Source organism: Diplotaxodon limnothrissa, linkage group LG10, assembly GCF_057381915.1.
Source record: "Diplotaxodon limnothrissa isolate DT_005_m linkage group LG10, D_limnothrissa_male_GT1.1, whole genome shotgun sequence".
Lineage (NCBI taxonomy): Eukaryota > Metazoa > Chordata > Actinopteri > Cichliformes > Cichlidae > Diplotaxodon > Diplotaxodon limnothrissa.
In genome coordinates this window covers 9027252-9051831 of record NC_140605.1, presented here as the reverse complement: position 1 = coordinate 9051831, position 24580 = coordinate 9027252, and the positions used below count along the sequence as shown (strand labels likewise).

The 24580-nt window shown below is 41.7% G+C and overlaps 2 protein-coding genes across 2 annotated transcripts in view; one reads left to right on the top strand and one right to left on the bottom strand.

Moving 5' to 3' along the window:
* Window positions 1–578: 578 nt before the first annotated feature.
* Window positions 579–9921, top strand: adora2b (adenosine A2b receptor). Its single transcript, XM_085363394.1, has 3 exons — window positions 579–686; window positions 843–1320; window positions 9152–9921. The coding sequence occupies exons 2-3, from the start codon at window positions 998–1000 to the stop codon at window positions 9873–9875; spliced, it is 1047 nt and encodes a 348-aa protein (XP_085219520.1). The 5' UTR covers window positions 579–686; window positions 843–997; the 3' UTR covers window positions 9876–9921.
* A 3535-nt stretch (window positions 9922–13456) lies between these two features.
* Window positions 13457–24580, bottom strand: part of zswim7 (zinc finger, SWIM-type containing 7) — a 30621-nt gene continuing 19497 nt past the window's right edge. Inside the window, exons 3-5 of the mRNA XM_085363392.1 lie at window positions 23623–23725; window positions 19433–19537; window positions 13457–13567 (exon numbers count right to left, since the gene is read on the bottom strand). Of these exons, the coding sequence (XP_085219518.1) occupies window positions 13457–13567; window positions 19433–19537; window positions 23623–23725 (319 nt within the window). The remainder of the gene's footprint in view (window positions 13568–19432; window positions 19538–23622; window positions 23726–24580) is intronic.

Here is a 24580-nt window from a genome sequence, read left to right as displayed (position 1 = left end):
CTCTAAGTAATATTTTCCCACAGCTGTCCCTGTGTGCATCCAAAAGGTAATCCTGACCTTAAGAGGATTACGCATGGATCAATAACAGACTCGACTCGGAAAGAGGGAAAACTTTACTTTGTCTGCACAGAAAGAAATCTCTCTCCTTTGCATATAAACTATGACTTCATCGCACGGGTTGACGTAAAGAAAATGAGCAACTCTAGTTCTGAGTTTGATTTCTGTGCCGTCCCCGAACGCACTGATTGGAAACAGATGCGCGCGCATGCCATGCACGTAGGCAACCAAAAGCTATTCTTCCGTTAAACGTAATGCACGTGCAGCCCATCACTGAATGCGATTTAATTGGCGCGTAATTACGCACGACGGATTCTCCCGTTTGATTCCACTTTCATAACTGTAACTGCACGCGAGTATGCGTGCGTTTGAAGCGTGTGCGTTTGAGGCGTGGCTTTCAGTGACACAGAGCCCCCCCCCCCCCCCCCCCCACACACACACACACACACACACACCTCCTCCCTTCCCCTTTTTTCTTGCGTTTCTCACTCCTCTTGAAAACTACCATTGGGTCGGAAGTTGGGTGACACTCTGTCTGCGATACGAATCTACAGATGCCGCTTAAACGCTCTGCAGATCGCCCGATGTTGGTGTTATAAGAGCCAGAGACGATGAAAAGGTTCATTAAGGTGGGTAAAAATGTTAATTGTGTTGACTTTTTTAAAATGATTGCAACAGGCAGGAGGTTTAACGCAGTATTAAACAGCTATTATAGGTTTGTCAACTTTGCGGTGAGGATAAGTTCCTGATGTGTGGAGAAAAAAGTAATCCTTTCTTTTCTACAGATGGCTGATTTTGCAGTTCGCACGTGTGGAATATTTTTGGATTACTTCAGAAAGACTTGTTTTCTCCCCTGGGACTAGAATCGGTGTTGTGGGTGACCGTCTCCTCTGCCAACAGCCTGCAGCTTTCAGTCCTTTTCCCCCCACACTTTGCTGAGATGTTGACGTTCTTTTACATCGTGATTGAAGTAGTGATCGCTGTTCTTTCCGTTTTCGGCAACGTACTGGTGTGCTGGGCTGTTGCGATCAACACCACTCTGAAGAACGCCACCAACTATTTTCTGGTATCTCTGGCTGTGGCTGATATTCTCGTCGGGTGCCTCGCCATCCCCTTTGCCATAACCATCAGCATCGGCATACCCCTGGACTTTTATGGATGTCTCTTCCTTGCCTGTTTTGTCCTGGTGCTCACTCAGAGTTCCATCTTTAGTCTTCTGGCTATTGCAATTGATAGATATCTAGCCGTTAAAATCCCTCTCAGGTGAGTGTTCATTTTGTCTGTCAGATTAATCAAGAAAGAAAGAAAGTTAGTTTTACAGCTGGGATCCCTGCCTGAACAAATCAGTGTGAAGACACTGAAACATCAGACCAGAATAATGATTCATTAAGGCTTTATTTACTTTTAAGTTCTTCAGGCAGTATTTCCTAACAGGAATGGTACATGTGTTTAATGCGCCCTGGAAGTTTGATATTTTATTCACATACTTGCTTTCATTCTCCCATATCTTCATAAAAGAGCTGAAAGTAAGTGCCCTCAACTATGCCATGTAGAAAAAGAGAAGCAAAGATCAGTATCAGCTCCGTGACCTTGTGATTCAGTTTCTTGCTGAGCTCATTGCCCCGTGTAAGAATAGCTTGGTTAAAGCCTAAGTCTGGAATGATAATCAGATGGCTTTAACAAACACTTTGAACTGACCCTTTTCACCCTGGGTTACATAATCTTAAGGTTGTCGAGTCAATGCCACCTTTCTGCATGCGCTTGGTTTCAAATCTGCATCATCTGAGTGTTTGGTCCTGTTCCTTTAGCTGATCCCCAGCTGATGTTTCCATCTGAAACCCCGCAGCTCGTGAAAAATGCAAAGATAAGTCATGCAAATGTATGATGTGACACATCAGGCGAAGCTGTGAGATCAATACCTGCCAGAGTGTGTCACTTCTCCTGAACTTCATGGCAAGGCCGCTAAGCTCCACAGCGCAGCCCCTGAAAGTGCCTGCAGTCCACATGAGGAAAAACGTAGAGATGAGCTGCCAGCAGGGACAAGAGCGCTGCTGCCTGACATTTCTTCGAATAGGAAAAAAGCAACAAAAAAACCCCCAAACAAACAAGCTTTATTATCAGATGGGGATTGTCTCTGTGCTGGTGGTGGTGTTCTTAGCGTTTCACCTTGTTAGTGAGTTAGACAACAAGCAGTGTAGTGACTGTTGTGAGAAGTGGATGTTGTTTTTGCTGCAAGGCTGTGTGACTGAAATGTGCTGTCATTTCCATTATACTCAGATGCTGGCAAGAAAGGACAGTTTGACACTAGTCTGGGATGAAAGTTGTCTGCCACTAACCTTGTGAAACCCCCCTTCTGTGCTTCTATTTTCACCCTACAGATGGAAAATGACATTTATCATGTTTTACATCCTCATAGAGAAATAGGACTTTGACTGCCTTTGAACTTCCAGCAGCTCCATACGTTCCCTGTGAACAGTGCTCTCCATGACTTTCATAGATTGAGCTTGAACTGAAATGTACATACTGTACTTTTCATAATAAGATCAATGTGCGTTTGCCAAGCTCACATTGTCCATACACTTGTGTGTGTGAGTTTGGTCAGTCTGACAGCCCCTGAGGACGAAATTCTAACTCAGATAAAAGTGTTTTTGCAGATGTTTTTTTTTGGAAGTGAAAGGCCAGCAGCAGATGTTTTAAGCCCCACGAGATAACAGAGCTGCACACCCACTCAATGCCCGCCTCAAGCCCCCGGCTTCCCTGTTTGTCATTATAAGAAAAAGACCCTCTGGCTATTTTGTCCCTCTGTCCTGTAGGTTTCAAATGAAAACAAACAAACAAAAACAAAACAAAACTTTATGCACATCATTGAGCTCAAACTATGATCCCCACCCACGGCGGCAGGACAGCCCCCACTGTGGTCTGTGAATGCAAGCCCCCTCTCGCCTCGGGCTGCTGATTTTAAACTGATCATGTTTCATAAAGTTAATGGAGCGTTCCTTGTCTTGGTTCCAGCACATGTGTATGTTTACTGGGTGTGGTAAAGTGTTGGTGTTGTTGTAAATCCAGCTTTAGTTATGTTACAAATGATGAAAAATGCATGGCTGCATTAGGGGCTGAAGAACCAGGAAAGGCTCTTTTGATGGCTGGAGTTCAAACAGCTGATCCATATTTATGGATTGTACTCATGGAGAATGATGGGAAAACAGGGTGTAGATGGAAAAAATGCTTAAAGATGCAGGCATTCAAAGAGGGATGGAGCACTCTCTGAATTTAATGAAGGATGAGTTATGCACAACAAATGCAAGTGAGTCAGTGAGTCCCGAAATGGATCAACTGTAGAGTCTGGAGAAACCATCAACACTGGTTGAATTGCAGAAAGATTCTCAGACTATGGTTTGAAGAAGAGTGTGTCTCAGTCTGATTTAAGACTAATGTGGCATCTGTGGCTCATCTCAAACGATCAAAATCTGATGTTTATCTCACCACAAGAGCAACAGCACTTACGCACAAGGACCGATTAGTGCAACATGAACAACATTTGGTAAATACACATATTAGAGTTGGGTGATAAGCTGGATACCACGCTGGTGTCTGTGTGCTGAAACTGCAGCTGGGAGAAAGTGAAAGCGAACTGGCTCAGTCCCGAAGCAACAAAACCTGCCCGCCGGCACCTCTGAAGCAAACTAATTAACCTGCTAGATCTCATTTGTTTAATCTGTGTGAAACAGGGAAATACAACACGTGGCTCAAGCTGTACACTTAACTCACAGATATGAGTGTTGTCAGCTTATTCTCTAAGGGAATACCGTTAATTACCAAAATGTTCCCCTGCTCTTTTAGCAATGTTTCAATCTTCTTTTGGTGACTCACCAAATAGTATCTGCACTTTACCGTTTCATGGGTGTGAAATAAAGGCACCCCAACATAAAAGGTCATGTTTCAAAAAATAGACATGGAGGGAAGTATCGCTTTAGTTGTGAGTCAGCAAAGTGCAGGAAATACGGTGCTGAGTCAATCTTCCCAATGAAGCTTTACAGAGAGGTTACATCTGCGGGATAACGACTCAGCGATTATGTCTTTATTGGAGTGAAAACTCTTTACAGATTCAAATCTGTTTACCTTATCTGCTAATTATGTAATGGAGATGCTCTGTACACACCATTCGTCATGCAAATGCCGCACAGCCCTGTTTTCATGTATGGTGGCAATCTGACTGAAGTTTAAAAATCTCCTGTTTTCTGCTGTGAACAACCCACCTCTTAGATTGTTTTTGAAGCTGGGCTACAGACACAGCCATACATTTAGCTGGGTATTGTTAGTTTAGACTGTGTGTGTATGTGTAGGTTTGTGTAGTCTGGTATAGGCCAGTGGCCCCAGGGCGGAAGCACATTGACAGGGATGAGAGGAGAGATGTATGGAAAATGGGCCGGGGAGTGTGTGTGTGTGTGTGTGTGTGGGCGGGGGGGAGCACAACACAGATAGATGCCACCATGCTGTCGTCATGCCAAAGCTAATCCGTTCAGCCAGTCGCTGCTTCCACACAGAGAAAGAGAGAGTGGGAAGTGATGTCCAGGAGATGGACCCTCTGGGAAATGGACCCTGTCCTGCCTGCTGTACTTTGCGATTAACACTCGGAGGGAGCAGCGGATGGAGAGGAACATGGGAGAGTGGCGGTGGAAGTGAGAGTAGGAGTACAGGTCATCGTGCGCTCTGAAGCTTCCTCTCCTCCCTCTTTGGCCAGAATGCTGTATTATTCATGGACCTCGGGGCACCCGCTCATCACTCTGCAGGGAGTCCAGGATGCAGACAGCGCTGCCGCACCATTGATGAATAACTGATTGTTCAGACTGGAGCCCGAGCGTTAGTGAGGCTGCTGTAGGTTCAGAAAGAAAAACAAATCTGTTCACAGTATGCTACGAAATAAATAGGGCAACTGTCAATTAACTTTCTAGCACCAAACTTTTTAGCAGTGGTGAAGAAAAGGCCACACCATTGTCTGCCCAGCTACATGTGCAGGAGAGAGTTCTGAGGCTTGTGGGAATATCAGCTGACCATTAGCCAACCAGTAGTTGTAGATGACTACGAAGTATTACAACACAGGACTTCTTTTTCCTCCAAACACCCACTGTTAGGTAGACTGAACTAGTGATTAAGAAAGTGTGCTGTTACATTAACATGACTTTAATTTTACTAGCAAACTCCCTAAGGGAAGCCGCATGTATTGCAAGCTGAGCATACTTCCTCATCATGTCTATCTTTACAGCCTGTGGTCGGATGGCACCGCTGTTATTTTTACAGTGGTTCGGAAGTCTTGAATCACCCTTTATTTCTTTACATTTTGGAGGGGAAATGGTTACAGGGATTTACCAAAACGTGCAAACCTACACGAAAATACAGAATAAATGTCAAAAACAGAGTTTGTACAATTCCAACAAGCCTGAAAGTCAATATTTGATATGATCAGCTTTATCCTTTAACACAGCCTGAACTCTCTTAGCTCCACCCTGTCAAGATGACTTCACACTGCTTCAATAACATTGAGGTCCGGGCTCTGGGGAGCCCAATCCATAACTGATGGTGCTCGTCTGTGTGTTTTTCCACTGCCCACAACGGAGAGAGCTTCACTTTTTAGCTGATAACTCTTTGGGAATCACCTTGTTGGTGCAAAAATACTATTTTATGCAAGCCAAATACTTGAAAAAGAAATTGGAACAAATGATTTTTGCGACAGGTTAAATTGTAAATGGCCTGTATTTATATAGCGCTTTACCAGTCCCTAAGGACCCAAAAGCGCTTTACATATCCAGTCATCCACCCATTCACACACTGGTGATGGCAAGCTACATTGTTGTTAGTGACAAAGTGCCTGAAGGCACAATTTATAATTGCCTCCTTACTAAGTGCCTTTAGTAAGGAGTAAATACCTTTTTTATTCTTCTTAAAGGTCAATGTTGAGCATCTTAACAAACAAAAACAACTAAATAAACATTCCTCAGGACTCAACTGAAAATGAGTGAAAAAGCTGCCAATGTCCAAAGGAAAACTTCTCTGTTGCTCAAAACCACTTGAAAAAAGTTTGCTTGGAACCAAATATTTAAATAATTGAGGGGTGGTTCAGGATTTTTGCACAGTACTCTGAATCCCATAAAGAGACCAGGGTGATCATGGAAGACACATAATTAAGTCCACAATTTGTAAAGGCTTGCTTTACATAGCCAGTGGGCCATGCAAAGAGTGGTGAGAAACAAAAAACACATAAAGCATGCTAGTGACCGTTTTTGCCACGACGTACCAGAATATCAGCTTCAGTGCTCTCTGGAAACAGTTCTCTGGACGTTTACTGGAGGGATGAATGCAGTTTCTCCAAAAGATAAGCCCTCCTTTGGTGCTCGGATGGTGGTGGTGAAGGAGAGTGCTGTCTCATGTGTAGTCCTAAATGTCCTACAGGCATTTAATTCCCATAAAATGTAATGACTGTGAAGACCCCAGTGTATGAGTCACATCAGACCATGCAGTGACCCCCCCCCCCCATGCCCTATGGATACAACAGACCACTCCCATCAGGGTAGAAATGTTGCATCACAGGGTAAAGGTGATTACTCAGAATAACTTCATATTGATTTGCAGTGACCCTAACCCTCTGAAGGGACTAGCAGACCTAAACCACACCCCCACAGTAAAGCGAAGACAAAAGATCCTCTCACCATACAGACAGGGATGCATCGTTTCGATCTAAAATATCCCTCCGCTGTGGATTTTGCTTCTCTCCTGCCCATTTTGGCCTTGAAAAGATCTCTTTTTAAAGCACTGGACTATTGTTGAGCTGCAGTTAAGTACTAAGACTTTGACTCTGTAACTGTCTGTTGATGATGACCTCCTGAACTGGCAAATGTGAAAGCTCATATCTGCTTCAGATGACCTGTGAGAACAATGTGAGTGATGGGGCCAGACACTAGGTGAACGTGTCCCCCCTGAAACAACACGACCATTTCCTCAATTTGTCTCCCTCACTGGCTATTTGTGGCCCTTTTGTTAGTGCGTGTTAGCATCTGCACGGACCTTCCTTTCACCCTTGGCTGCTTACAGTGTGTCTGGTTGGTTCAGGCATCCAGGATGTGAGAGCCTAATGGGATGCGAGGACAGTGAAAAGCAGAGCAGAAAAGGTGGCGGTCAGCTCAGGAGGCCGCAAACATCACTGTGTTCAGGAAATGGGACAGAAAAAAAATGGAGAATGAAGAAAACTGGGAACTTTGCAGGGGATTAACACCTGAACCATGTTCAGTAGTTTATTTGGAGTGTATAAGCTGAATGTCAGTATGTGTGTGAGTCATTACCACACACTCGCTTGAATCACTTTGAGGAAACAGCAAATTGTGCTTCAAGCGCATCTCACATGATGGGGACAAAAACGGGACGACGGGAGTGACTCAACCGCGCATTTGTGATGCACGGCCTCACACACATGCAGTTATTCATTTCATATCCACAAGCCACGAAGACGGTTGTATGAGAAACACACATTATCTTGTTGTCAGCTCAAGACTGATTTAAATAATAATAAAATCGGCACCATTTCAAACGTCTGTCACTTTAGTGGTCTGCTGGTGCAGCCTGTGAAACAGCATCCGAGCGCAAACACGTGAACAGGCTTAAGTTTAGTTTCGGTTTTGTACTCGTGGAATTAATTTAAGCACAGCTGTGTGTGAGAAACACTCAGAGATAGCAGCAGACTCAATGCTTTCACTCTGAAGCCGACAATGTGCTCCTGATCAACGCGCACCGCCGCAGTTACGCTGCGCTTCTGTACAACACCGAGAGGATATGGAAAGGCTCTGACTGTTTATCTTTTTTTGTCTTGTTTACAGTGGCGTCATTTTAGAGTAGAATCTGAGCTGTGGTTTCCACTAGTCACACACCATCACTGCAAATTCAAACAAGATGACAGGATGTACTGGGATTAGAAAGGTCCTCATCAGGATGTACAAAATCAATAAAAAACAAACAAAGATGCATTTATGTATCTTTGAATCACTTTCACTGCTGTATATAAAGTAATGCAAGTGGTCTCAAATTAAATTGTAATGCATCTGTTGTAATAATAATCTACTACTACAGAATAAATACCAAGTTGGAGACCATTCTACTGCATTGATGAGTTCTTGTAGGGAATTGATTTTGAATTGGTTTTAACAACCACTAATCATCACTAAACCAAACATCTGTGCGCGCACACACACACACGTGTATATATATAAATAAATACATTTTGGAGCTTTATACAAAACCAACGCTGAAAACCAGTAAAGCTTAAGTTGGTTTTCTTTTACATTTTTGCTTATATGCATATTTAAACCTTTTATTTTGTTGGTGTGGTTGTACATTGCGGATTTCCACTGCAAGTAAGACAAAAGTTTACTATTCTCTACCAGTTTTTCCCCAATTCTTCTTGGGGGATGCATAATTTTAAGTCTTCTTAAATAAACAACACCAACAATAAACAGCTAGGTTGTTAATATTGTTAAGAACACTATATATGAGGTGTGTGTTTGTGCAGGTAATCCCTGTGACCGAAAAGCTCTTACTTCAGATTGCTCTAAGCCAGGGGTGCCCAATCCCGGTCCTCGAGAGCTACCGTCCTGCAGCTTTTAGATGCATCCTTGTTCCCACACACCCGAATCAAATGAATGGCTTGTTATCAGGACTTTGCCAAACATGATGGCATGCTGAAGAGGTAATCAAACCATTTGATTCAGCTGTGTTGGAGTAGGGATGCATCTAAAAGCTGCAGGATAGTAGCTCTCGAGGACTGGGATTGGGCAGCCCTGCTCTAAGCACTTGACTTCTATGTCAGTAAGACTGTATATTGCGAATACAGTCGCCTTAAATAACCAGCTCTGGTGGTGAGCATCTACCAATCCTCAGCTGGCAAGTGAAGGGATCCAGCTGTGGATGAACTGTGGGGTTGTAATAAGATAAATACAGATTGTTTTTAACTGTGAATCACACACAGCTGCAGTAAAAGAATAATAATGTCCCTTTAAGTGTGATATTTGTGCAAAACCTCAGTCAGTAATCTCTGCTGTGTTTTGTCCAGGTACAAGGAGCTGATGACGGGTAAAACTGCCAGAGAGATCATTGCTATTTTATGGATTCTCTCCTTTATTATTGGCCTCATCCCATTCTTTGGATGGAACTTGAAGTCTAAGAAATGTGGTAACAACAGCTCTGACACAAGCAGCACTATGAACGCTAGCATCACAGCAGCGCCGAGTGCCACGGGGGACTTGCCACGGAGCTGCAAGCTCACGTGCTTGTTTGAGAGCGTGGTAGACATGCATTACATGGTGTACTTTAATTTCTTTGTCTGCGTGCTGCTGCCACTGCTCATCATGCTGGGCATCTACCTGAAGATATTCAACGTGGCCAGGAAGCAACTGAGGCAGATCGAGCTGAAATGCGTGGGCAACGGCGACAGCCAAAATCACGGGTTGCTGCAGAAGGAAATCCGAGCTGCCAAATCCCTCTCCATCATCGTGGGACTGTTTGCCATTTGCTGGCTGCCTGTCCACATCCTCAACTGTGTCACGCTGTTTTACCAGAAGCTACAGCTGGAGGTCGTCATGTACGTGGCCATCATTCTGTCTCACGCCAACTCTGCAGTAAACCCCATCATCTATGCTTACCGAATCAGGGACTTCAGGGTCACATTCCGCAAGATCCTGAGCCCCTTTACATGCAAAAAGGAGAAGTCCCTCAGCTCCAATGGCAGCAAACGCAACAAAGACCAAATCAACATGACCATCGACCCTCTGCTATAGGGAACCGTACAGGAGTATTATCTGTGTCAATTGTTGTTTTAGTCTTGACTTTCCCAGTTTTCTAATGTTTACAGAACAATGGTATGATATGTAAAGATGTCAAACGCGCCTTGAATGTGGACATTTAATTATGAACAGTGCAAAGTATCAGGGGCCAAGCAATGATATGTTTCATAGCAAGTCTTACAAATCTTTTCTATTGTGAAGGATATACACACACACACACACAGGGGTGCACATAAGTGGTCCACAGGTGCGCATTCGCTGTCAAAATAGAAGATGCGCACCAAATAAGAAATTGGAACGCGTGTTTGCATCCATATAAAAGGCACTGTGTTTGTCCGCTACAGTGGGATTTTTTATTTTTATTCATATATATATATATATATATATATATATATATATATATATATATATATATATATATATATATATATATATTTATAAATATATATAAATATAAATATATATGGACATTATTAACATGTCCATATATAAAGCTAACTGGATTTGTTGGACTGTGAATGGGATCCAAACTAAGAAAAATTACTGCTTATCATCTTTATGTTGGATTATCATTTTGAATCCAACATAATGTTACAACTGCAAACACTCCTCTTTACTGCCATTATATTTTATATTGTCAACATTCAGTGCCACTGTTTATTAACTTATTTATTACAAAAATATATATCTTTGAGAATGTAAAGTTCAAAAAACAAACAAACTTGTGTGGCTACATCTGTACTTGTGGACCTAAAAGGTACAGTATGTCCGTGGTTACTTTTGGCTTGTGAACCTTTAAAAGTTGAGCTCACACTCTTACTTATCACACCTTAGTATGCAGACAGATTGTTTTTATAGTTTTTATTTAATTATAGGAGGAGCTAAAAAAAAGTAACTTTCATATCAATTCAAAATTAGAGTCAGATAACAAATGTAACATCTGTATGAAGCAGAAATGTTCTCAATGTTGTCTGCTGCTCAACTGCTCAACTCAACTAAGTGCCAGTGTTTGCAGGTGTTCTTGTGAGTGTGTGTGCGCGTGCGCAAGCAGAAGAGCTCGGCAGTGCAGAGATGGAAGAAAAATGCACTTTTCTGCTTTGTGGAAGTTATGGTAACTGATTTAAAAAACAAAAACAACAAAACAGGGAGAAATGGAAAAATTAAAACAACATTTTTTCTTCCACATGAATCACGATTCATAGCCACAGGGTCTTTTTGGGGAGAGGGGCAAAAATTAGCTCTACTCCAGTGGCTATTATACTGAGTAAGCACTTTCTGGCTCCTAGAAGTCGTAGTTAGAGGACCACTTGGAATTACCAGGATTTCTGCATTGATTACTTGCAGGGTTTAGTTTCTGTAGCCAATGTGAAAATTCCAAATAAACACAGATGTTAATAATGTCCATAGACTCTTGGCCCATAAGTGTTACTGGATACCCAAGTTGTCTAGTGTTTGATATCCATTATCCAACTTTAATTTGGTGTTACTCCCAGTTTCTTCTTTTTTTTTTTCCTGCAGGGAAGAGACGAGCAACACTTTGGAATTTCCTGTGCGTATCTCTGAGACTTTTTTGATTGAATCTCTTTTTTTGGGGGGGATTTTCAAAGTCCTATAACCCACACCCTCTCATCTCCTTAACTGGAGAACCTTTGTCTTCAAGTAACTTTTAGAGTAGTTGTGAGCACAGAAGTGCAGTTAGGTTTTCCGCCCTGGCACTGTGAGCGATGAAAGTACAGTCATTTCTTTGTAACCACTTTATTCAGATTCTGTGCATCTATATTTGTGACCTAGATAAAGATCAGACCATGTTTCATGGAGAATCGATATAGAAATCCTTGTAATTCCAAAGGATTCACCAACCTTGTCTTGCAGCTGCAGAAAAATAGCACAATTTGATTTGAGCGAAGGCAGACCCATTAATATGATGCAGTTCAACACAACACGTGTGGTTGTGCTCTGCATGATTTACATTTTCAAATGCTCAGGAAGAGGAATAACTGATTGCACCCTTCATGGAAACATTGCATCTGTGCAAAGCTGCTTTCTATTGAGCCACATGATGACATACTGTAGATACTGTAGCAGACCTGAAAGCCAAGTCAAACTTGATTCTTCAGATCATTGCAATTTGATTTATTATTCTGTATCCAAGCAATTAAAGGCATAAAGCATCACTGCTTTGATTTATTTGGGAATAAATGAATGTGACTTGCCTCAGGAGTACAGCTGACAATGCCCTCCCCCACATAGACAGTCTCAGCTGGAATCCCGAGGCCCTCTTAGTGAAGCCAGTCGTCAAGACTGCACCGACATTAGCTTTTTAATTTAAGTAAACATGGCCATTTTAACTGAGTCTAACTGAAGTAAAAAAAAGAAAAAGAAAAAAAGAATAAAGGATAGGGTAACACTAGAGAAATAATTTGTTACACACTCTCAGTGGTGCTCATAGTGCAGCAAACCTCACAGAAGTGTTGCTGTAACTTTCAAAGCTCAGCATATACAAGAGCATGTAAGATTAACCAGAGCACAGCGGTTTTATTTGAATTCTCACACCTTGAGTGAAAATGAGCAGGTGTTTTGGTCAACAGAGACCCATCACTACACAAATGCACTGACATTTCTGATCATTTCCTGTTAGCTGTGCTTCACTGGTGGTGTCGAACCACGTTTTGTTGATGTTAAAACAAGCGTAGCGTCTGCCTCCAGTGCTTCATTATCTCCCCCACTTCATTTGCTTTTGTGTGTAGTGATCCACCTCTGACTAAATTCAAGGGCTAAAATACAGGAGTGTGCAGCGTTTAGTACATTCCAATGGAGACATCTACACTGTAAATGCACTGTAACGTTGTATTACTGTCTATGTTGACTGATGTGTGTAAAAAAAAAAAAAAAAAAAAAAAAAGTACTGTAGGTGTTCAGCTTTTCTCAGCCAGCTATCGATGTCAAACTATTGCCTTCTTTTTCAAGTTCAACAGTAAGTCGAAATAAGTTGACTGAATTCAACATTCCTGCCTTTCATTTCGAAGTACCTGTCTGTCAGAGTTGCTACTAATCAGGAAAAACTTCCTCTGTGGTCAAGCTGATGTTCAAGTTTTCCAGAGGCCATTCTTTGGTTTCTCCAACAAAACTGCTAACTGATATTGCTATTTAACATGATAAAAGCTGTATGTATGGTGAACTATTTTGTTAATAAAGGCAATGTTTATATTGTTAAATGCCAGCTTTTTCCCCCCCAAGGTTAAAATTGCAAACCATGTGACAGTCTAAATTTCCCACACTGGAAAGCTTCTTAAGTGCTTTCAGTATGAAGATGCTGCCTCATGAACTGACAGTTTCAGATAAAAGGAGACCAAATATAGAGCAGTCCATATTCAGCAAACAGATGTTATTTCCTTGAAAACAGATTAAGAACTCTTCCAAAAGAAAAGATGAATAGAACAACATCTGTGGTCTTTCAGAGAGACATAACAGCGTTCCCTGCTGTGTCATGAATGTCACTACACTGGCTTCTATCCAGGATGCTCGGTGCTCCGGCGCATGCCTCTGCAGGGCCAGGTGTGTCGATCTACCTGCAGTCACGGGTCCATCGTCCCACTGAGCAGCAGGGACATCTGCTGATCAGATACGCTTTCCTGCTGAGTCGCAGCCATAGCCTGACTCAGGTACACAGCCAGGATATGTTTGCACTGAAAGAAAAGATCGCAGACACAGATTCATTAGATTAACAGCAGAGCTGGTGTGATTAATGAGACGGATATGAAGCTGTAATGACATGCCAGTAATTTAAATTCAAACATCTCATGTATACACCAGACTAGAAAGGAGCAGTTTAGTTTGGCTCTAACCTGTTGGGCAGGGATAGCTCAGTAGAGTGGTGACCCCATGATTGGAAGGTCGGGGGTTCGATTCCCCTGAGGTACCCCTGAGCAAGGTACCGTCCCTACACACTGCTCCCCGGGCGCCCAGTGGCTGCCCACTGCTTCACTAAGTGAATGGGTTAAATGCAGAGAGGAATTTCCCCACGGGGATCAATAAAGTATACATTAAATATTCCAATGAACTATTGTATAATACACTGAGCGTATTAGTCAGTAACTTAGAATATCTATATCTAATTAAAAATGTTCATAAATGGAGACACATGGAGAGCAGTTATGATAAAGAGGATTTTATTTGTGTGTGGACGTTTGTGTACAAAATAAGCAGTAATTCCAGTAGCGTAATGTTTGCTGAATAATAAGAAGCTCTGCAGCTCTCAGGATCTGTGAACGTGTTCATTAGCCCCTCTTATTATCAGTATAAGTTACTCATTGATTTGTTTTCCTCTTCAGCCTACTGCGTAGGGCTGGGCCATACAGTGTTGGGAAGGTTACTTTTAAAATGTATTCCATTACAGAATACATGCCCCAAAATGTATTCTGTAACGTATTCCGTTACGTTACTCAATGAGAGTAACGTATTCTGAATACTTTGGATTACTTAATATATTATCATGCTTTTTACAACAACGTGAATGTACTATTGCTGTGTGATTTATTACTATTACTGAAGGTCCGCGACTCCGAACTGTAGTAAAGGGACCTCTGACTAATACGGCGGGGTCCCTGTCGGCTCGTAGCCGAAAAATAGCTTTACTTTGTTGTGTGGGTCAACTTTTCTTGCGAGAGACAGAGAGAGGCGTTGAAAGACTGCTCCAACGGAACTTATTGTTTTCGGAGGAAAACACGAACACTGTGTACAGTCGAGTCTTAATAGCTTACTTACAACTGGGCTCGTCAGACACTCTTCTTGGCTGAAGTGGTTATTATTATATTTACATGTTTCCAGCTCCCGTTTTTGCTCGATGACAACTCGTACCTTTCCACTCCCCTTTTTCTCCCTCCTCGCGCTCACAGACACATAACGTGTGTGGCAGTCCATTCTCCCTGCAACACGGACTACACTGCCCATGATGCTACATTCTTTAGAGCTATGCTTGTAGCATTCTGCCTGTTAGCTTAGCACAACAACAACAACAACAACAACGAAAAGGCGCTCTCTCACCCAGGAAACACACAGTCGCAGAGAGAGAGAGAGAGCGTCGCCCCGTAACCATGGCAACCGTAACGCTGCCGCCTGGAACAACAGAACGTAGCTGTCAAACAAAACCCAAACAGTCCTGACCCGCGACAACATGAAACAGGAAAGTACCGCAGTGTAATCCATTTATTTCAACAAAGTAACTGTATTCTGAATACCACCTTTTTAAACGGTAACTGTAACGGAATACAGTTACTCATATTTTGTATTTTAAATACGTACCGGCGGTACATGTATTCCGTTACTCCCCAACACTGGGGCCATATCATAGCTTTCATGGTATAATGTTGGACAACAATAAGAAAATGAAATATCGCGATAGAATATGGGTAAAACGCGCATGCGCAATGCCTTTGTTTTCATACGCACGTGGCGGAAAAAGCATGGCGGCGACGGAGAATGAGAAGGGCGAAGGCGGAACGTTGAATGAAACGGATGAATCAGAATTGGTTTGTAAAAATGCTGCAACTTCAGGTTGCTGGTTTGGCTTTCGTCCGTCAGACACACAACAAAGCAGTATTTTTGGTAGCGCATGCTAGCGGGCCATCGTTATTACGGTGTTTTTTAGAAAATACAGCACGCTTAAAATCAATCCTTTGATTTTTCTGAAAATCGACAGTGCCCCTTATGATCCCGTGTGCCTTATGTATGAATTCTGGTTGCGTTTACTGACCTCGAAACGATGTTATGTGGTACACGGCGCTTGAAAATCTGTCAAATGTTTCAGTACGACTTTGCTAAGCTACAAAGCCGCACCGCTTGATGGACTGTCGGAGCATTACGACTATCGTAGGCAGGAGCCTCGCGGAGTGATACTTACTGTGCTTCAACATAATATTACTGTATTGTGTACGAATAACTTCTTTTTAAGTTTTGTGGATATTATACATGGTTATGCTGAGGATATGTCGGCCAATTTCCACTGGAAATGCCTTTTGGTTAAACTGTCAGCAAGGAATTTGCATTTCCACTGTTACATTTTTATATAACTTTAATGCACATAAAAAACAGCTGCTTGTTTAAGTGAAAATACATTGATGGTTGGGGTTTTTTTGCACTAATAAAGTTGTGGAGTTGTAAAGTATTTTGTCTAGTGTCAATTATATCGTCAGTTATATCGTTATTGCAAATTTTCAAATGTATATCGTGATAAATACTTTTAGTCATATCGCCCTGCTCTACTACTGCGTGCACTGCAGATCAGCTTCACCTGCACATTAGTCTGTCTGTGGATTTTTTCCCCATCCAGTTCCTTAAAAAAGGAGGTTAAAAATGACCTTAAATTCTAAATCTGCAAAAGCAGAGAAGTTTATTTGGTAGCCTCTCCTGTGAACTGTTTACTAGCACGTGGCTATGGCAGGTGAGCTCCTTTATATGTCCACCGACCTATACAGTGGGGCAAAAAAGTATTTAGTCAGCCACCGATTGTGCAAGTTCCCCCACTTAAAATGATGACAGAGGTCAGTAATTTGCACCAGAGGTACACTTCAACTGTGAGAGACAGAATGTGAAAAAGAAATCCATGAATCCACATGGTAGGATTTGTAAAGAATTTATTCGTAAATCAGGGTGGAAAATAAGTATTTGGTCAATAACAAAAATACAACTCAATACTTTGTAACATAACCTTTGTTGGCAATAACAGAGGTCAAACGTTTACTATAGGTCTTTACCAGGTTTGCACACACAGTAGCTGGTATTTTGGCCCATTCCTCCATGCAGATCTTCTCGAGAGCAGTGATGTTTTGGGGCTGTCGCCGAGCAACACGGACTTTCAACTCCCGCCACAGATTTTCTATGGGGTTGAGGTCTGGAGACTGGCTAGGCCACTCCAGGACTTTCAAATGCTTCTTACGGAGCCACTCCTTTGTTGCCCGGGCGGTGTGTTTTGGATCATTGTCATGTTGGAAGACCCAGCCTCGTTTCATCTTCAAAGTTCTCATTGATGGAAGGAGGTTTTGGCTCAAAATCTCACAATACATGGCCCCATTCATTCTGTCCTTAACACGGATCAGTCGTCCTGTCCCCTTGGCAGAAAAACAGCCCCATAGCATGATGTTTCCACCCCCATGCTTCACAGTAGGTATGGTGTTCTTGGGATGCAACTCAGTATTCTTCTTCCTCCAAACACGACGAGTTGAGTTTATACCAAAAAGTTCTACTTTGGTTTCATCTGACCACATGACATTCTCCCAATCCTCTGCTGTATCATCCATGTGCTCTCTGGCAAACTTCAGACGGGCCTGGACATGCACTGGCTTCAGCAGCGGAACACGTCTGGCACTGCGGGATTTGATTCCCTGCCGTTGTAGTGTGTTACTGATGGTGACCTTTGTTACTTTGGTCCCAGCTCTCTGCAGGTCATTCACCAGGTCCCCCCGTGTGGATCTGGGATCTTTGCTCACCGTTCTCATGATCATTTTGACCCCACGGGATGAGATCTTGCGTGGAGCCCCAGATCGAGGGAGATTATCAGTGGTCTTGTATGTCTTCCATTTTCTGATGATTGCTCCCACAGTTGATTTTTTCACACCAAGCTGCTTGCTTATTGTAGATTCACTCTTCCCAGTCTGGTGCAGGTCTACAATACTTTTCCTGGTGTCCTTCGAAAGCTCTTTGGTCTTGGCCATGGCGGAGTTTGGAGTCTGACTGTTTGAGGCTGTGGACAGGTGTCTTTTATACAGATGATGAGTTCAAACAGGTGCCATTCATACAGGTAACGAGTGGGGGACAGAAAAGCTTCTTACAGAAGACGTTACAGGTCTGTGAGAGCCAGAGATTTTCCTTGTTTGAGGTGACCAAATACTTATTTTCCACCCTAATTTACGTATAAATTCTTTACAAATCCTACCATGTGAATTCATGGATTTTTTTTTCACATTTTGTCTCTCACAGTTGAAGTGTACCTCTGGTGCAAATTACTGACGTCTGTCATCATTTTAAGTGGGGGAACTTGCACAATCGGTGGCTGACTAAATACTTTTTTGCCCCACTGTACTTGTCAGAGCAGTACTACCTCATCTGTCTTCTTGTGGTCATGCTGGAATCTGCAGAGCACGGGAATGAATGAAATAGCTCTAGTGAGGCAGGGCTACACCCTGCATGCGTCTCATTTTTGACTTTGGGATTGTGAGAGTTCTTTAAAATGAACGTGTCCACCATTTCGCTTCACATTTGGACCGACACAAACTCGTCTCCGCCGTCATCTAACTGGACGAAGAGTTTGATGAGCATTTACATTTTTCAGGAGGAAAGATATCAATGGCGCTGACGTGCTCATGAGGAGTCTCTATGGTCTGTTGCAGCTCTCTGTTTCTCACACCGATTTTAGCAGCGTCCTCCAGGGAACGGCCTAATGGTCAGAGGACGAGCGAAGATCGTTTACTTGCAGATATTTGGAGCCAAAACAGCTAGCTGGAGCGATGGGAGGTAGACGCCCATCAGTGACCAGACAAAAACAAGTCCTGACCACATCTGTCACACACATGTCACACACATTTCAACATGGGCTTTGTCTTGCTTGAGTTGGCAAAGATTTTCCACTTAGATCATGCTTGAATGACAAGACACAACTGTGTGTGTGTGTAAATATACTACTTTATATAATGGAAATGTCCCCCTCACGTTCCAAAATATGTAAAGGTTTGGTGTGGTTAGCCACTGCTCTGGGGGTTTCACCTCTGGGGCTATAAATACTACTACTACTACTCAAGCCCCTGACAGCTGGAGGACTACCATTTGAAGACTGCAAGGAGCAACCAGGTCGGGAAAATACAACAAACTCCTATGAGTGCTTTTCAGAAAACAAAACACAACAACCTAGGCAATCAAATACAAAGCATTAGAACCCTTTGTAGTGAAGACACCAATTATGTGCAAAGCAGAAAAACCTCAATAGCAACATGTCGTATAGCTTTCTCTTGTTATTGATATAATAGCAGCAAGTATCAACACTCTTAATAAAACATGTCATCCAAGTGCTCTTAGGCAATTCCCATGCTAACTTGACTTGGTGGTGTTTCTGAAATGGATATGAGAAGGTGAAGAGGAAATAACAGAGAAGAAAACAAGGCAGCAAATAAATTATCTAAACGGACATACAATTAAAAACTACTAACATAAACAGCACGCACCCACAACACTGCACTACAAATAAACATAACTATTTTACTTCCTCATCATTTATAGGAATACTGTGATGTAAAGAGCTCAGCTGATCGTTGGTTTGTGAAAGCACCCTTATCACAGGCAGTGTAATCTTTATCTGAAAAATAAAACAAACACTAAATGCAGCTACAAAAAGAAAATGCACTTTAATCAGCTTTTTTTTTTCGCTTTAAAACTATCATTGGCAAGTACACAGATACATCTGTGTAGCACTTATATTTAAACGATATTCTCTCTCCACTCCCCACATCTACCCAACTAAAAACCTTTAGTGCAACACGACATATGGTCTGTATGAGACTTACCACCAGGCCGTCATTTCTACGTAGCACACTGTAGGCAAAGGCTGGACATGGGCAGTAGTGGCAGGACAAGAAGCAAGTGTACAAACGTCCCGAACCTCCCGTTACCTGAAAGATATTAATGCAAAACATACTTAAATATGTGACAAAGTTTGTGTTTACTGACCTCAAATGAAATAAATGTCACTTGCAGAGGTATCATTTGTTGTTTATGAGGGGGATTCTGAAATTAAATCTGACTACAGTACTGCAGAGGCAGTTGTGTAGATGAGAAGTGGAGAAAAAAAAGCATGCAATGGAATGAAGGAAAACAAGTTGTTTCCCCAAATGATTCTCTACGAGTTCAGGCATAGCTGGCCGAGTTGTGGATATTACAGATGTGATCTTGTTCCATATGGATCTTTCCCTCCTTTTTATATCTATCTATCTATCTATCTATCTATCTATCTATCTATCTAAATTTAAGATTGAGAAATATTTTGTTCTAAAACCTTAAAAAAACAAAACAAATGTAGCTATGATGTAGACCAGCAAACAAACAAACCGTCTTTCCTAGTGTTCATATGATTACCTCAACCAAGGAGGTTATGCTTTTGGTGCTGTGCATGGTGTGAGTGTGTCTTTAAAACCTTTGAGACTACCGAACCAGTGGAGGAGAGAAGAAGAGATTGCTACGACAGATGAACAGTACCTGAAAGTCATGTCCTTAAGAAATAGGAAAAACAAAACAAAACAGCAAAGAGCGGACACAGAACCTGAGAGATGCATCTGAACCTTTTGTTTGACCCATCTACCCTCTTAGACAAGGCCTCATCAGAAATGGTCTTAGTGGAAGAGTGGCTATCAAGAAGCCATTGCTAAGGAAGGAAAACTGAGAGAAAGGGCTGAGATATGACAAAGTACACAAGAGCTGGACTGAAAATCAGTGGCAGTGAGTCTGATGGAGCCCTTTGAGTACTCTATATAAGAACCAGTCCACGTACCATTGTGGCCAAGCGTATATAAAGAGCTGACCAGTTTTTCATCTCTCTCACAAGCTCCCGGACTTACAGATTTCTAATGTTCTGCTCACTCACCCAAGCACACACCTCCCCACAGATTTACTGATCAGTTTGTAAACAACATAGTTGATGCATATCTTACTTGTGTGGAAGGTAGAGCCACTTGTAACACTGAAGACTAGTTACAGAACTCATAGGAAAGCTTGCCTTTAAGGCTCTGTTGAAGAATAGAGGTGATCAAAACACATATTTACCTTCAAGCAGATTAAGACTGTACAAGCTTTTGCCTTGTATACTGCATTTCTATGTATGTTTGCACATGTTTCAATTTCTGTATTTCCCATTTTGCTAGCAAATTAAAGAAATGAGGGGGGGGGGGACTCAACACTTTTGCAGAGCATTGCACTTCATAGACCGCATGCCGGCAAATTTAGAGGAATATAATGGTGTAAACTATTCTTTAGCTTCTACCAACTACATGATTTCTCATTAGTTATTTAGATAAGTAATAAATAATGCATTTTTAAAAAACCTGGGTGGGATGCCTAATGGCCTTGGCTGACTGAAGCTGCTCATGATGTCAGCATTCGCTCCCAGCTACAGACAGTGATTTAGGTGCCGTCCTCATACACATGACACACGAGGACATTAAGTCGGTGGATTAGCTTGACACTTCACAATAACTAATGCTTGCCAAGATGGCAGAGCAGGCTCCATTATTCTCCAAAGCTTCAATGAATTACCTTTGCCTCTGACCTACAAAAGCAAAAACACCTCATTTATTCAATGTGACACTTCATTATTTAAAAAAAAAAAAAAAGGCACAAAAGAGACAATTACATAGACTCACAACACCTCACTAAAGATGTACTTTCCACACCAAGATGAGGACAGAAGCTGTAAAACTGTGACCACATGGACAAGGACCACTACAGTTTCTAAAGAGCCAAGTTTAAAATCAGCTCACACCAGCTTTTTTTGTTTTCATGAGGCTCTGCTGCAGTTCTCACCACAAAGCTAGTGGCAAGTATCATCAAAAGACACCAAACTGCGCTTGCACTGCTTGGCAGGCATCGAAGTTTCTTCAAAAAAGAAAAAAACGCTATACATCAGCGTCTCTCTGTTACTCACTGCAGTTGGACTCAGCAGAGTTCTGGCTTCATCTCTTCTACAAGCAGTGGCTCCCATGAGAGTATTTGCCATTAACGTGAGCCAGAGGAGCAGGAACTAGGGCAGCTCTCCGTTCCACGCCACAAACTTTGGGGAAATTTATAGTGGGAAGTCATTAAGATACGCTACCCCTGTGTCTGTATGCCAACATGCTGTATATGTGCATTATCAGTCAACCCTGACTGGGTGCATTTATTCTGACTTACAAAACACAGACCTGGAGATTCTCATGTGTAATGATGAATTACTTTAAGAACCAAAAAGCCTTCATGTTAATGCTACAAAGACTTATGTTTTACATTCCATTAAGAAGAATGGTTTAGCTTATAACTAATGGCACTTCAGAGAGGATTAAATAAACCCTCCTTACAGCCAGTCACACATCTCAGCAGGCCATGTCACCACCACCACCTTAAACTGAAACCTTAAAACATGACCTGAACTGGATATTTGATAGATAATTAAATAACTTACAGACAACATTTCATATTGTCACCTTGAACTGTGAGAAGCTGTAATAACTTTCTATTTCCCCACTATATTAATGACAGTTGACTCAAAAACATTTATTTTAAGTTTCAGTACTTCTAAGACTTCACCACTCACAAATTCTCTTTCCAAAAAAACAAAACGGTGGTACATTTCTTATCAAAAGGTCATTTGACTTTAAGAATGAGATAAGACTGTAAAGAAAAATTGCACTGAAATGCCAAGTTCTCATGGGTTATTCATAAGGTGACAAAATAACCACCACAACACGAGAAACTCCGTCCAACAGAAACAAATTATTAGTAGGAAATGACAAAAATGGCCGAATCTGTTCATTTATCATCTTCTTTCCATTGAACACACGCATCACTGCACTTCCAGTAAATGCATTTCTTTCCCAAATAAGATTATTTTTGTAATGTGGTGAGAGACGGCTGCTCCCTCCTCTTCCCGCCTTACAGGAAATTGGCATAAATGCTTGACATGTGGATGACTAATTGCAGAAAAGCCAGAAAATGAGCTAAAGCTCCAACTCCCAGTGGTAGCATATACTTCCTGAAGATGCTCCAGTCTGGTCAAAATCACAGGGCCTCAAGTCCAACCTTGAACGTTATTTCATCACTTAACCTTTGATCCTCACAGCAGTAACTTCACCTCCTTTTTTATTTCTCATTAGAAATCAGGGACCTGCTTTGATTCATTTTAGCTGGAACCTAATATGTGTCTTCATGCACTTCTCACTATGTTCTGATGTGTTCAGGTATTTTTAAGGGGTTGGTTTGATTTTAAATGCTGCCTACTGACAAGTGAAGTCAGAGAGCAGTGTAAGCTAAATGTCTGAGCCATGCCTCTGAGACATGATTTGAACAGACACTGTTAAATTAAAACTTTATATAAGTGCCACCTGGCTGGATTACAGGAGGAAACTCACAGCTGTCAAAATGAACTTATAAGATGCAAAAGCAAATTTGATGCTTTTGGATTAAAAAAAAAAAAAAAAAAAAAAATCTAAAACTCTCAAGTGATTCAAGTTGCCAGAAATATTTAGAAATACTGATGTAAAATGGTCAGACATGAGGTAGCTGCGGTGTGAATGATGTGGAAAAGTTAAGTTGTGCTGAAAATTTCACAACACGAACAAAATCCATGTCTTTATTTAGCTGCATTGTGCTCTAACGCTCCTCTCATAAAACTACTTTTTACAAGAGGCTAAAGGAGTTTACAGGAAATTCAGGACACAATGACCACAACCTTGGTGGACTGCTTTGTTTCTCCCACTACAACTGATGCCTTGTCCCCCTGAGGCTAACTCATAAGCTTGCAGCATGACTCAGGACAAATTTCAGGAAAATAGTCCTTTTTCTTTCACATTAAGTCATTTCCTGTCTTATAAAAATGTTCTTCATGCGTAAAATGCTTTTGTAAATTTGTACTTTTAGGAAGGAATTTCTCACATGCAGTGAGAAACACCTTTTATGACCTTGGCAGGCACAGAGAAGTGAGACTCGGGCTTAAAAAAAAAAAAAAAGAGACCTGAAAGGCCTTGCGTCCACTGGGAGCTGTCAAACAGGTGACTGAGTGCTGGTCAACCAAATCCAAAGCCTGTAACGCACAAGACCCGAAGACAAACTTCAGCCTATGAGACAAGAAGAAGAAGAAGAAGAAGGAGTCGTCAAAACAACAACAGAAGCTTTGTGCTCAGATTTAAAAGTGTATAAGAAAAGCAAAACAATTAATCACAGAAACCTGTCATTTCTTAATTAAAAATGCCAGATCGTCATGGATTTTAGGAGTTTGCTGATTTTTCTGTTGTTATATTATAGCAGTTTTCCCAAAATTTGAAAAAATGGCCACCCACAGTTTGGATGATTTTTTTTTTCCCCCCCAATATTTTATTTTAATTTTTTCAGCATAGAAAACCCCATCAACAAACAAATACAGCTCAGGCGCTGAGATGATAGGACAAGAAATAGCACAACAATAATATGAATCAATAGGCAAAGACAAAAAAGAAAGAAAACATTAAAATCAGAAACTACCAGTATCCATAATGAATTAAATGTCATGAATATGTAATAAACAGGGAAGTTGCAGTGCCATGGTACATGTTTACAACGTGAGCCTTCTCAAGGCGAGTACAAAACGGAGTCCAGGATTTTGAGAAAACATTTGCTGCAGGTGTTTGCAGGTATCGAACTTTTTCCAGTTGAATGACTGATAGCATGTCATTGAGCCAGACACTGAAGGAGGGAGGAGCAGCGGACTTCCATTCCTGTAGAATAAGTCTTTTCGCGATCATCATTCCGAGGTCGATTGGCACCCACACAGTCGCAGGGATAGTTCTGGAACGTACACAGCCAAAAACTGCAATTTCTGGATTGGGTGAGATGGAAATCCCATAAGCTTTAGAGTACCAATCAAATATTTTGAACCAAAAATTGGTCAATGAGGGGCAATGCCAGAAAGCGTGAGCCAATGTGCTCTCTGATGT

What these genes read in the sequence shown, in the direction of transcription:
- adora2b (XM_085363394.1), top strand. Translation starts at nt 998, where the DNA reads ATGTTGACGTTCTTTTACATCGTGATTGAAGTAGTGATCGCTGTTCTT. An exon ending in GCCGTTAAAATCCCTCTCAG is followed by an intron (nt 1,321 to 9,151) that starts GTGAGTGTTCAT and finishes TGTTTTGTCCAG; the next exon opens with GTACAAGGAGCTGATGACGG.